The sequence below is a fragment of the Rhinolophus sinicus genome, linkage group LG02, assembly GCF_036562045.2.
Source record: "Rhinolophus sinicus isolate RSC01 linkage group LG02, ASM3656204v1, whole genome shotgun sequence".
Lineage (NCBI taxonomy): Eukaryota > Metazoa > Chordata > Mammalia > Chiroptera > Rhinolophidae > Rhinolophus > Rhinolophus sinicus.
In genome coordinates, this window is record NC_133752.1 from 92,752,609 (window position 1) to 92,766,331 (window position 13,723).

General features: G+C 36.9%; 1 protein-coding gene across 4 annotated transcripts in view; it reads left to right on the forward strand.

Moving 5' to 3' along the window:
- Positions 1-13,723, forward strand: part of PLXDC2 (plexin domain containing 2) — a 390,269-nt gene that overhangs the window by 1,973 nt on the left and 374,573 nt on the right. For 3 of the 4 annotated variants that reach the window (XM_074324846.1, XM_074324845.1, XM_074324844.1), the window contains exon 3: positions 3,686-3,751. The exons of the other annotated variant lie outside the window; for it this stretch is intronic. In XM_074324846.1, coding sequence (XP_074180947.1) covers positions 3,686-3,751 — 66 coding nt within the window. The remainder of the gene's footprint in view (positions 1-3,685; positions 3,752-13,723) is intronic. 4 annotated transcript variants of the gene reach the window in all.

The window sequence follows — 13,723 nt, forward strand, 5'->3', positions numbered from 1 at the left end:
AATTCCCAGGGGCCGCACCTTTCTCCCCCAGGCGATCCCCCACCTTAGCTCCCTTTCGGTGTCTGGGGTTGAGAAGGTGCTGGAAATGGGGCCGGGTAGGTGCGGCGGGGTGCAAAGGAGCGTAGGAGGTGGCAGAAGTGGGGCGGTCGCGCCTCTGGTCCCTTTGTCCTCGGCGGGTCGGCTTCGCAAACAGGCCTGAACGTGCCGGGGTTCCTCCGAGTGCCCTGGCATTGCCCTGGCGCGTAGCCCTGGCCTCCGCATCTTCCCAGTGGTAGCGCTTACTGCTCTGACGGCTGTTCCAGCCAGGTGCGCGTCCAGCCGGCAGCCGCGCCCCCGGCCGAGCGCAGAGCCGGAGATGCAGCCCTGCGCCAGCGGCCGGCTGGCTCCTCTGGGCGAGGCGCTGCTGAGCCGGAGATGCAGCTGCCTCCCGGGACCCTGCCCGCTGCCAGCTAGTGCCTGCGCCGCATTTCTGTCCCTCAGGAAGAAAGTGAAGAAACTGGCAGAGAGAGAGAGATTGAGAGAGACGTTGGCAGAAATTTGTGAACTTGGGTGGACTTGGAGAGGAGGTGAAATGAGGGGGAAATAAAAATAAAACCTTGGCAAAGAAAAGGAAACAAACTTTCTGTTTAGGCTAATAAGGTTTTGTTTTAATTCTGGGGGGGTGGTGATAATGATTTCTCTGGAAATATACATGCGTCCACAAATGTCAAACATGAGAGTCGCAGATGGAAGCCTTAGGAGGGCACCTGGGGATTCCCGGTGAGGTGAATCTTGAAGCAGGTCCTTGAATGAAATTTTACGAAGCTGAAACCTGGAAGGTATCCAAAACACTGTGTCTGCCCCTGGTGTAAATTCTTAGAGAAAGCACAGATTGTCACTCCTCTCCAATTCATGATTGGAGGCCTGTGTGTGTTGCGGGGGCAGGGTGCAACATGACGACAACACTTCAAGCTGTGAATAAAATGTAAATTTCCTGGATATTGATTTGTTTTTGTTACATATAATTGTTCTGCATACATGGACATAGGTCGACCTTGACTAGGTATTATTTACATCAGTAGATCATACCTTCTGTTTATTTCTCTGATACTTTTCATTGGTTAAAGAAAAAATACCATTTTTACCTGTCCAGGAAGCAACAAATTCATTTTAAAAAGTGCAACAATAATTTTCATGGGCATATTCATGGGATAAATATATACCTTTAAGCATGTAAGCAATTTAATTCATCCCAAAGGAGGTTAGAGTGATGTGTGTGACAAAATACATCCCAAGTTATTTATTTGAAAACTTATTTGGCACTGGAGGTAAATAATTCATTTACAATAAAAAATGAAAGAAATGTCAGTACATGTTTATTTTTTCTGAATTTTTTCATTAATACTGTATTACTGAGAACAGAATATATATATGTATACACACACACACACAGTAAATTTACTCTTCTAAGTTATCACGGTGAAGTTCAAATACATTCCACTGTAAAATTGGCCAGATAATTAAAAGGCTTTCCTTTGGGAAATATGAAATGCCTAAATTACTCAATCCAATATTTCTGGTAGAAAACTACTCTAGAAACTCATATATTTGTGGGATTGAGTAAAAAAGGAATAGTTTTAAAGTTTTTGACTTTTTTTTTGGAGATTTATTACAAACTGAAGTAGTTTCTTCTCTGGATATCATTCTACATATAACTTTATAAAATAATCTTGGGATTAAATGGTTAGCCTACTGAATATATAAAATACAGCAATAAAATTAAAAAAAATACAGTTTCCTTTGTAAAATAGTCTAGCTAAAAGTTCAACACAGTAAATAAAGAAAAGTTCAACAGTCTTGTAATTTGGCATGTAGCCATTAGGATTTTTATTGCAGATATTTTGGCAGGGGGAAATTTGATTTCATAATAGGAACATTTCATTATGCCTTACTTTAGTCAAGCTGCAGTTGATTTTATTGACACCAGAGGGCAGAGAAACTGCTAATTTCTTCTATTCCCATTCTTTCCCAGATCTCAGATTAATGTTCCTCAATATTTTGTTTTTCTTACATGCATTATTTTTATTTTTTCTGTGTTTCAGCTTTTATAGGTGAGTGGCAATTTACTGTAATGAGAGTTTATTATATATTTTTTTGTTTTCATTGAAATTAAATATTTATTCAACCTCCTACATGTGAAAAGACCTACACTTTGAATATATCCTTGTGGTTTAATGAGTACAGTGGAAAAAAACAAATACCCTCTTTTTCATCATTTTAAGAGATTTTTTAAAAAATATACTGTGGCATTCCCAAAAATATAGATTTAAAATATCTCTTTATTAAAAGTTTGTTATCATGAATTAAATTTTAGGATGAAATGTACTCTATGCATATCTGAAAGATATTTGCTCATACTAAATGGTATATCTCAACACCAATATTTAGAGAAATAGCTTAGAATTATTCTAAAATTTATAATTTCAAATCATCTCTATGTTATTATACATTCATTTTTATATCATAAACTGATTGAAAAACAATTTGGTAACAGTGTCAAAGGAGAAAGAAGTATTAATGTCTTGAAAAATTCTAAAATTTAAATGAGGAAAAAAGACCTAAAATATTAGTTAGATTTTGGCCTGATTGTTACTCCCAAATGTGACTTAATGTTACAAAGAAGTTCATTACCACTATATAGAGAGCAAAACTAGTTTAGGACCCAAAGAAATTTTCACTTTTTAAACTCTCATATTGCTATGTTCTAGAAACAAGTAGTTTCTTTAGCAGTTCATTTACATTTATTTTAGTTGTTTCTCCAGTTGGATATTTTTCTATTATTTTCTGCTTTTATTGAAATTAAAACACAAACAAAAAACTTAAATTTGAAATGTTACTGATTTGTGGAGTTTGTTATGAGTATCTCTGTTGAGACTTGCTGTCACTATAAACTTCCTGTTTGCATGTGTACCTAGAGCAAAAGACATGGGTCAGATTATTGGACACATGACAGTCATTGCTTGTGATTGCATACAAAAATTTTTAAAATACAAAATGTAAGAGTCTTTTTCCTATAGACAATAAATAGAAGTTGAAGCCTGAGATTGGGTAAGTTTGGAATGAGACATCAATGTGATCTAGAACATTTATGTCAGAGACAAGGTTTTTAGTTCCTGGATGTCTGGGTAGAGCGTTGGAGTGATTATAATTAGGACAGTTCGTGCATTTGTGAAGTGTGATCTTTAGAGACAGGTTCTTATCAAGGAGAAGGTGCTTGAGTAAAGATAATAGAAGATACTCATTTGCTCTAAACAGATTTCTTCTCTGCAGGAATCATACTTTCATGCAGAGACGTAGATAATATGGATTATTTTCAATTAGTTTTTCAATTTTTTTCTTTCTAAAAGATATCTCCTATGGTAGACATGGTGCGTTTATAAAGATGAATGAATTGATCAACAAGTGTGATAATGGGATCTAAAGTCTTGAGCCGTTTCCCTACCATGTTAAATACAGTCTCTTCACCATGACCTTCAAGACCATGTGGTCTCACCCTGCTTTCCCACCTCTCTCTCCTCTGTGTGTTTTGTAAACATTCTAACCAAATGTGGCTCCCTGAGAATGTACCACATGTTACTATCTCTTTGCCATCCACCCTGCACTTCCTTCCCTAATCCATCTGCCTATCTTCTACTTTTTCTTACAGGCATATCGCAAGCGACAGCCTTCAGAAAAGGATGTGATGTTTTAGAACCCGCAGAGAACTCTACTGGTATGCCTTGATTAAGGCACTTGTTGCACTCTGCTTGCTATCTTAGGAGCGTTTTTCCTTCCCATGTCTGCATCTCTTTCATAAATTCTCTTAGGCCACATCACATGTCCTTGAGGTCAGGGTCTGTGCCACTCACCTCTGAATCCCTTGTGGCATCTACCACACAGGCACGCAGTAAACAGCTGAACTGACTGAACTGAGTACAATTATAGTTCAAGCTGGACTGTTGACTTGGATGTCACCTTGGGAGACTTTTTTTCTATTTCTTGCTCTATTTATGATTTTTTCCATCTATAAGATGGAAATGAGTATCCAGACTGGCTTCATAGAATAATAGTTTAAAATGAGAGAATAGGATCCAGAGGTCTGCCCAACTGTCATAATGCATCTGGTGGAGGATATTTACCTTAAACCTTCTATTAATAGAACTTTCAAAAAGTTCATTCCACTGTTCTGCTATACTTCTGCAAATTCCTGACTGAATTTTCCCTTGTGTTCTTAATCTAATACCTTAAAGTACATTGTGTGTGTGTGTGTGTGTGTGTGTGTGTGTATGAAAATGTATATGTATATATGCACACATATAGAGTGGTGTTGGTCTATTTTTTGTGGAGATGAACACTATTAAATAATTTTAGTTCTTCGTGAAAGTACTTTTTTGAACTGAATTGTGTTAGGCCTCATGCCATTAACCTACACAGAAGGAGGCTTTCAAACATAGTCTCATAAAACTTGTTATGGTGGCTGTTACGGGGGTGTGGTTGGTGGTATTGTGCAATTCATAGCACAGTCTGTTCCCTGAATGGCAGAGAGAGAGAGAGAGGGAGAGAGAGAGAGAGAGAGAGAGAGAGAGAGAGAGAGAGATTTATTTTGTGCCTTAGTAACACATATCGTTGTTCTTCTGAACTGGTTTGCTTGTGTCTTCTGGATATTATGAATAGTGACCATATGCATTGCCTTTTAAGACTGAGTTTCTTGAAAGCTCAGATCACAATTAGTGGCCCACCTCCAATAAGTATATAGACCTTCTGGCCTACATTTTGTGTATTAGCTTGCCTGAGTCTTCATTTTATCTTTCCTTCTCTCATTTACCTTTGTCCAGCTTTTCTCACTTAAAATCTTGTCTTGTGTTTATACAAGACGAGATGGGAAATAAGTTAGACATATTTAGGGTTGGGAAATAAATAGAAAGTAGTGGCCGTAATAATAAGGGTATATATTACTAAGTTGCTTTTCAGTTTTCTTTTAATCTAATTCCAGCCCTTTGCCTTTATTTGGAGCACATTTTCTCAAAGCTTTAATAATCTCTTTACAGTACTCTGAGAGGTCTTTCTTCTTCGCTAAGGTTCACAGGATGTCTTTTCTCACTGTCCCCCAGACAATGATTTTGTTCAACTGAGGAAGTTCCTGCAAATAACAGACTAAGTAGTGATGCTTTTATTAAGACAGTTTCTCCCACTATTTATTGGTCATATATTGCCTGGCAAAAGTAACAGAATAGTATCTAGGGAAGAAGATAATATAAAATATTCTACATTGTGTTGGAACCAAACTTGGACCCACTTCATATTTGTTCTTTGGTTTGTTTTTATCTTTGCCCTATTTAATTAAAAAGGTGGTGAGATAGGGAATGATGGTGTAGACTAGGTATTTAAATAGAATTAGAGGTCTGGTCCGGGGGTCTGTTTGGAATCAGTATAGCCTATTAAAGACTGCAGATCTGAACATAGGGTCAGAAACTGTGTGACCTTCCTTGAAATCCAGACTTTTAATCCCTTCCTCCAGAGGCCATCCAAACAGATCTAAGCACTCTTTTTTCCCCTGCAAATTAAAATCGGCTGTCCCCACTGTTTCTGCTTCAGGTGTTATAGTAGAGAGTGGCCTGTGACTTTGTCAAGAGAGGATCATAAAGGCAAAGATGCAGGATGACTTCCATTTGACTTTTCTGGACTCTTCTTATTAATTAATTCCTCCCTCTTCCTCATCTATTTTTCACTTATTAATTGGAAGTTTTTCCTAGAATCCATATTGCTCAAGATCTCATCCTGTAGATAAGGTGCTTAGCTCATTGAGGCTTTGAGAATGTAAAGAGAATATGAAGAATTTTCCCTGTAGATAAACTTCATAAAAATCAGAATATGCAAAAGTGAATTATCTACATATTCCGTGGATTGTTCAGTGATAGGAGAAGTCTAAACAAAGATGATGTATTTTCTTTAAGCACAATGCTTGGTCTAAGTACACCCTGGTTTATTTAGATAAGGATAATATATTTTTTGCTCCAGTTGGACTATGCAACATTCAACATGCAATGATGTTTTCTGGGAAGTAGTAATATTCTTCTGTGTGTATATGTGTCTGTGGATGGTAGTAGCTCCCAAGTTTTTCTCTCAAACCATAATCTGAACATCCAATAACATATTTATTTCCCTAAACCCTAAAGAGGAAATGAGATAGGCAGAATCTATCCTTTTAGAATATGACATTCACAAATGATGATTTCCAAAATGTGAAATAGTCTTGGTGCATTTCAGGTATAGCTCATGCTGAATGTATTGTATATATTTGCTTAATTCTCTCCGAGATACAAACATAGACTGTAGCTACCACTGATTCAATGAAATGGATGATTTTACTTGTATATTTTTTTCATTTGTTTTTTTCTAAAGAGCCACTGGCCTTACTGCAGGCACAGCTGGGGGCAAGTCCAATGTTATATCTGACTTCTTTTGGCTGTTGCCTCGCCTCCTTTTGATACCCATTTCCTTCAATACATTGAGAAAGGTCTATACACAAATTACATCAATGTAATCTGTATTCCAGAATATTCCTGAAAAAGTGTGTGCGAAATGATTTTTGGTATACTGAATCATATTCTCAGCGCATATGTGTTCCTATTGTTCAAAGGAATATTGCCTTAAACTGTCAATTTTAAAAAAGGCAACCTCTTAATTATTTTGCTAGTCCATTGTTTTATTTTTTAAATTAACTAAAGTATACTACATGTGTATAATTCTTCCAAGAATTATAATATCTGATATTAGCTATTTTAATTCTGACTAGTATTGACATAGGTCCTGGGAATATACACCCTTGAATATTTTTTTTGGTAATTTAGCCATTTTAGTAGATAGTCAACTTGTTATTAATCTTATGTCACTCATTGCTAATTTGCTTGATATTTTGGATCTATATTTGGAGTTTTAATTGCATTTATTTACAATTTGCTATATTTCAAGAAACAAAAATCGAACTAAAACACGTATCTCTGGGTATTTACGTTTTTGTTCTTTGGTTCCTGTTTGTTTGGCGTTGGAATAGAAAGGGCCGTCCGAGTTTTTTTTGTCACAAAACAAACGTTTAAAGACTATTTTAACACCTATCTGGAAACTCTGGATACCCTATAAAAATAAAATTGACTTGTAAGGTTAAAAACATGCCATTTCACATTTTACTTTGAAAGCATTCTTGCTATATCACAAAGATACCGCCTGATGTTTTATTTTCATATGCCTATATAAGATCATAGGATATTATATATCCTGCATAATGTACATGTGTATCTATTTTGATTCATCATTTGGATTTTAAATTTTTACATATTTTTAAAATGTTTGTTTCTTTTATTCAAATTACACAAATTTTATGAAAGTCTTTTGTTTGCAGTATGTGTAGAAATATTTCTTGTATCAGAATATTGTGATAACATTTGTTAATATGGCAAGACTTGCAAAATACTAAAGAATATGTTGTGAAACGATTTTGGTTGAGGCTGAATTGTGTAATAATTCACCCATTTGCTGTTTTGTACACATGTATGACAGGTACTTGTGTTGGTCCTACTTTTCCCACAATTGATTTATCCCACAATTGATTCATCCCACCATCTTCCAGTTATTGTCCCACAGTTGATTTATCCAACCTTCCATCAACAGAAAATCAGTACTGTTTTGAACACTGGTACTATACATATACTCACATGTGTCTCTTCATGTTCATATGTAGGAGTTACTCAGCTTCTGTTTCGAGGTAGAATTCATGAGTTACTGGGCTTGTGAATATTCTACTAGAAAACATCACTCCTAGGATAAGCACTGCTAGATCTTCCAAGATTAAGTACTTCAAAGATAAAGGTGGTGGAGTAAAACCCTGATAATTATCCCTGTACCTATATCACACAGTCTTAATTACTTCAGCTTATGATAAGTCTTTATATCTGATGGGGTAAACCCGTCTTCCTTGTTCTTGATCTTCAGAAGTGTCCTGGCTATTCTAGAAAGCGCTTTCTTTGCTTTTCCATGTCTATTTTAGAATAAACTTTTCAGATTTCACTAAAATTTTTCTTGGGCTTTTGCTTGAAGTCACAGGGTCATTTGGTAAAGATTTCAATTTCTAAATGACTTGGAAACAATGTAATTTTTTTCCCACAACATCTCATAGCCAGGACAACTACCATAATGCTTCCTAGCAAATTGTTAATAGTGGTTATTTGGCAGTGACCCTTTTCAGTTGAAACGATGTCCGTAGAGTTGAGGGCTAGTGCTGTCTTCCTGATCGCATCATGAAACTACCATACATCTAATTGTTTCCTACGAAATCCAGGGGAGAAACCATAGGTTAATTAAAATGAACAACTCAACTAAGGCAAAAAATGCTAATTGCTAATTTCTCAGGAACTACCACAAATGAGGCCTGAGTCTCAGGCAAAGACTACATGGAATTGATGGCATTTTTACAGTGTCACTCCATTAAATTGTAGTTCCAAGCAAGACTCTAAGTTTGCTGCTTTCTGAGAAATAGCCTGGTGAGAATGGCAAAATCCTTTGTAGGTGTAGGATTCTCCTTAATGGTTAGCGAATTAATCAGTTCTGTGGGAGATTTACATTTAAGAGACTACAGTCCAAATAGCCACCATTTAAAGAAAATAGATTTGTGATTTTATTTAGACTCCAAGCCTTTGTAAATCAGTAGTTTATAATTTATTTGATTTGAAAATCCTAACTTCACCTCCATCTCAGCACAGTTTATGACTGGCTATTGCTCTGAACTCATGCAGACTGATCTGTATATTTTTTAATCAGGAGTAAATGGACAAGCCAGGCAGCCTGTTTTATTTCTTTGTTATTTAGCCTTCATTATCTTTTAAACATCTGTTGTTCATTTCAGATATTTTTAAAAACAAGCATGATTCAAAGTCAATTCTGCAGACGATAGTCTCGTCTGGACATTGCAAAACAGCTTTATGCAGGAAGCCAGATTTGTGCAATCTCCGTTTTGTCAAGCTGTTTTTAGAAGAGACATTTGTAAAATAGGCACAGCCAATAAGAAGCTGATTTTCCTAAAATCAAGCACTCAGGTTTGACTTCAGACAACTTTTCTCCATCTCTAGTTAGTTAGTTCCCTTACCCTGGCTAGGGCAGGTCTTCATCGTCCTTTCTAGCCTAGTTTACTTCAGTAACTTCCCACCTTGCCTCCAAAATTGTCCTGCAGAATCCATTCTTCTTTCCATAGCCTGAAAGGTCTTTCTGAAATGCAAATCTGGCAGGGTTATTCCTCTTTTGAAATCGCCTTCCTGTCTTCCCACTGCTCCTGGTTTACCAATCCCGGTTCAAATTCATCACTTCTTCCCTTCTACTCTCCAAGTTTCTCACACTCTCTGCCCTGTGAAACTGCATGTGCCATTCACTCTTGGAGCACCGTTTCCTCCTCCTTTTGACTATTTGTCCTTCAGGTCTCAGCTTCAACTTGATTTTTGGCATATCAAATCATTTCTTTGTGTTTTTCTGCCAGCCCCAACCCTGAGAAGGTGCCTCTCCAGAGTGCACTCCACACATCCTTGTCATATCACTTATCATCAGTAGTGTAATTAGTCATGCCTGCACTTGTAATTAGTCCTAAGCTGCCCAAGGTTAGAGGCCATGTGTGGCTGATCACCCTTGCATCACCAGCTCCATCTATAGGAAGCCTTCGGAAAATTTGTGGCATGAAGCAATCGTGTGAGTGTTCCACTTGTATGATGGTGCTCTATTTGTTCCGATTTATCATGCAGGCAGTTTTGTTTATACCTTATTTGTACATATTTCTTAGGGCAAAATTGCTAAATCGTAATTTCTTTAGCATAGTGGCTCAGATTTAAATATTGAGTATATCAATATGTATATCAATACATAAACAAACAGATTGAGTGACTTCAGAGTAAAGGAATTTGTCATACACATTTGTGAAGAATTCATGTACAAATCATGGTTTAAGAATAATCAAGTCATTTACTAAGCTAGAATGAACAGAAAAAGGGATACTTTATAATGCAACAACTTGAATTGCCTGATAAAAATACTAAAATTGCTTAATATCTGGGGAGAATTCTGTAGATAATTAACCATTGGTTTAATTAACCAACTAAAATTGGTTAATTCTCTGGGAGAATTTCATAGTTAAAAAGAATATGTTTCATAAACAATCAATGAAAAAGGAGTTAGGGCTAGAACCATGAAATTTATGTAAACAGCTTTCTAGGTATTTCAAAGCTAAAAATGCAAACTGGGAAATATTCCCTGAGATGAGATATTTAAAAGATTTCTGGATAGAAATCATTGGGCAGCCTTTTAAAACACTTTTTTTTTTTTTTTTATAACAAGAGTCTAAAAGATGTCTCAAGACTGCATTCAATAATGTGAGCTAACTCTTTTTAAGGTCTTAAATGTGATCCACTTGCTGAAGTTTACATAAGTTTGGGTCAGCATTCTTCATGCACTCTATCAACAACTTGCATTTGTTATTCTCCAGGCAAATTTTTCTCACCCTTTTCTTTCTGTTTATTGTTATTCTTGAAACATTCTCCAAAGTTCTTCCTAATTCCATGCTCATTTCATGGTGTGATCTGCTGATATTTTTGTCTATCCAGTAACTCTGACCACCTTCTTCTGGTAATAGCGCTTTCTCATCATTTGGGAATGCCTCCTCTCCCACTCTGCGTTGTTCTCCTGGGCCTTGGATCATCGTGTCATGCTTCCCCAGACAGTCCAGCATGTGTCCGAAAGGTGGCTACTCATAAGAACCCTCTGTCTTGGATGTCAGGCCGTTTAGTCCTTCCCTACATGTTGCATACATATTCTGGAAGAAAAGGTTTTGTTTTGTTTCACATAGGAGTTGCTGCATTAGGGTGATACAAGTCTACAGCCATCGGCAGTTTTAGACGTTCCAGTGACATAAACCAGAAAATTCCAGTTGTGAGTTGAGCTTTGTTACTTGCCACTGCAAGAGTCTTTGTAAATACAACCACGTTTTCCATAATATTGCTATTTGAATAATCATTTGATTGAGGACTATTTCCCCCACTGAACTGTAAGCTCTGTGAGGGTAGGATCCATGTTTGACTTTATTTTGTTTTCTTAGCGTTTTTCATAGTGCTTGGTATGTAGAAGGCACTCAGTAAATAATTGTAAGTGAATTTTCTGCCTACATTCATTGATAGGGGGTCCTTTTAGTATTCATTAACGTAACTCAAATTTCAGATATCAGGCGACATTCGTCAGATGAGCCAAAGTTGAGATCGGAATAGATTCTTCCCTGTTGGTTTTCTTAAGTAATTTTTGTGCTCTTCTCATTTTACACATTATATTTTCTTACCTGGGTCTTGTTTTTCTAATCTTTCTTTGTGTGTAATTTGGTGTCTTCCTTTCATTTGCCCTGTAGTTCCTGTTATTTTATTTTTCTTATGGGTGTAGATAAACTTTCCAGGCAATAGAATCTGAGAAAGCCTTAACTCTTTAATGGATAATACGTCATGGCCTCTGTTAGTCCATTAATCTTTACCCAGAAGTAAGAGGCAAAAAAACCATTAAGCAGACAATAGCCGATCCATAGCTGATGCTTATGCATTTTATTTACTTAATACTTTTTATTGGAATCTTCCAGACCATCAACAATTTTAAAATAAAATGAAAACAGTAAAACTACATTTCAGACATAGCAGCCAGCACATAATAAGTTCTCTATTTAAACATTGTTGACTTACTTATTGAAGAAAGGCCCACAAAGGTCTATTTTACTTCTAATAAAGGCACCAACTCATTCCTCCATCCATTCATCTATTCAATAAGTAATCAATAGTTTTAAAAAATGGACGGAGGACTAAATCAACACCTTTATTAAAAGTAAAATAGGCTCTTGTAGATTAATTGGAAACCTAGTCATTCTATCTCATATACTTTATATGCGAGTTGGGCATTGCCATATGTTACACATTTATGTGTGATGTGTGCTTAAAATATATGACATTTTCATGATATGATTTGAAATCTCTTTGTAAAGTTCAGTTTGCCTAATTTTCATATTAGTTCAGCTGTTCATCCAATGGGATAAGGTCAGTTGGAAGATGTTTTTATTCAGTCAATTTAATTTCAGAATTCACCATTTTAGATAAAAATGTAACATGGTTTCTCTACTTAAGGAATGTGATCTACAAGGGAACAAGAGCGTGGACACGACATGAGTCTAGTTGGAGAGCTATGACAAGCATGAGTATAACACAGAGACAAACCAATGCGTGTGGGAGCAACAAAGCCAGGGGAGGGCCTGGCAGGGTTGGGTTGGGTGGGGGGGGCTTTTTAAGGAGACAGCATTGATTGCCTTACGGTTCTACAGGATGCTTGTGGTACCAGACAGACGTGGGTCCAAGTCTTGGCCATTTACTAGTTGGGTGACCTTGCCCCAAAATATTAACCTTCAAAACCTCCATTTCTTCCCATCTGTAGTACAGGAATAAAATGACTTATTTGCCCAGTAATAGTAACTGGTGTGAAAATTTTCCATTCTCCGAAGGCTTACTGGGGTTTCCATAGAAGTATAAGGAAGTATGGAAGCAGTAAGTTGAGGGAAGAATGTACACAAGAGTAAAGTAGGGCAGAGCAAGGTAAGGATCTGTCCACAGAATGGTGAGTAGGCTGAGGAGGCTTTCATTAAACATTTTTAAATGTTAATGATTGAGTTATCCATGTTTCAAACTGCCAGACATGAAACGCTATCATCTTTGGTTTAGTCATCACGTGCAGTGGTACTGTTGTAGGTTTAGAAAAAATTAACTTCCGTCAGCACTGTTGACGATCATGGGAACATTAAATGGCGTGCAGACTGCACCGCCAACAGGCTTCCACTTGCACAACTAGGTCGTGGAATGCAGAGCGTTGTTCTTTTCCACAATCCTCCCCCTCACTCAGCGATAGCCTAGGGCAAGATTTGGATTTGAAGAACATTATTCCAATAAAACATGCATTAAAGAACACTCAAAGTGTTTATTTTTAACAAACCCATGTTGTGGAAAGTGAGATGGAGCTCCCAGAAACAGCTTTCTTTTCTCTGCCTGAGCTGAGGACACGAAACGAAATTCTGCTGTGTCATCTACTTTGAAGCAAGAAAGTAATACTTTGACCTCATTAATAAATAAATTTAAGAGATTACACAATTCCTTTGGGTGACAAATTAACTTTCTTGGGTGATGGTGTTCTATTTATAAAGTGATCCAAAACGCTACCTGTGTCTTAGTGAATTTATCTGAAAAGGTAAGCAGTGTATGTGAGCAAGAGAGCTAGCTGTTCTGAGATTTCAACAGTGAATGGGAGATAAGAAATGTCAAAATAATAAATAAATAAAAGTCTTTAAAAATCCAGATCTTCAAGCATTTCATATTTAGCAGCTTTTCCAGAACTATACAGAGGCCTTTGGAGTTTTAGTCAAGGCCAGCCCTCCAGGCATGGGCAGTGGAGGTGGGTGTTTTCCTGGTGTTATTTGAGAGTGATGGAACAATTCCTTGTTCCCAGGACTAAGAAAGGTCTCATCTACCATGGACAGATTTTGAACTTTCTGAAGGTGATAGCTGGCCAATGACAGGTATTTGTCAGCTGACTGATACTCAGGTCTCTTAGAAAGGTCCCTCTAGTATGGGTATGGAGAGCATATAGGAAGGGGCAGATC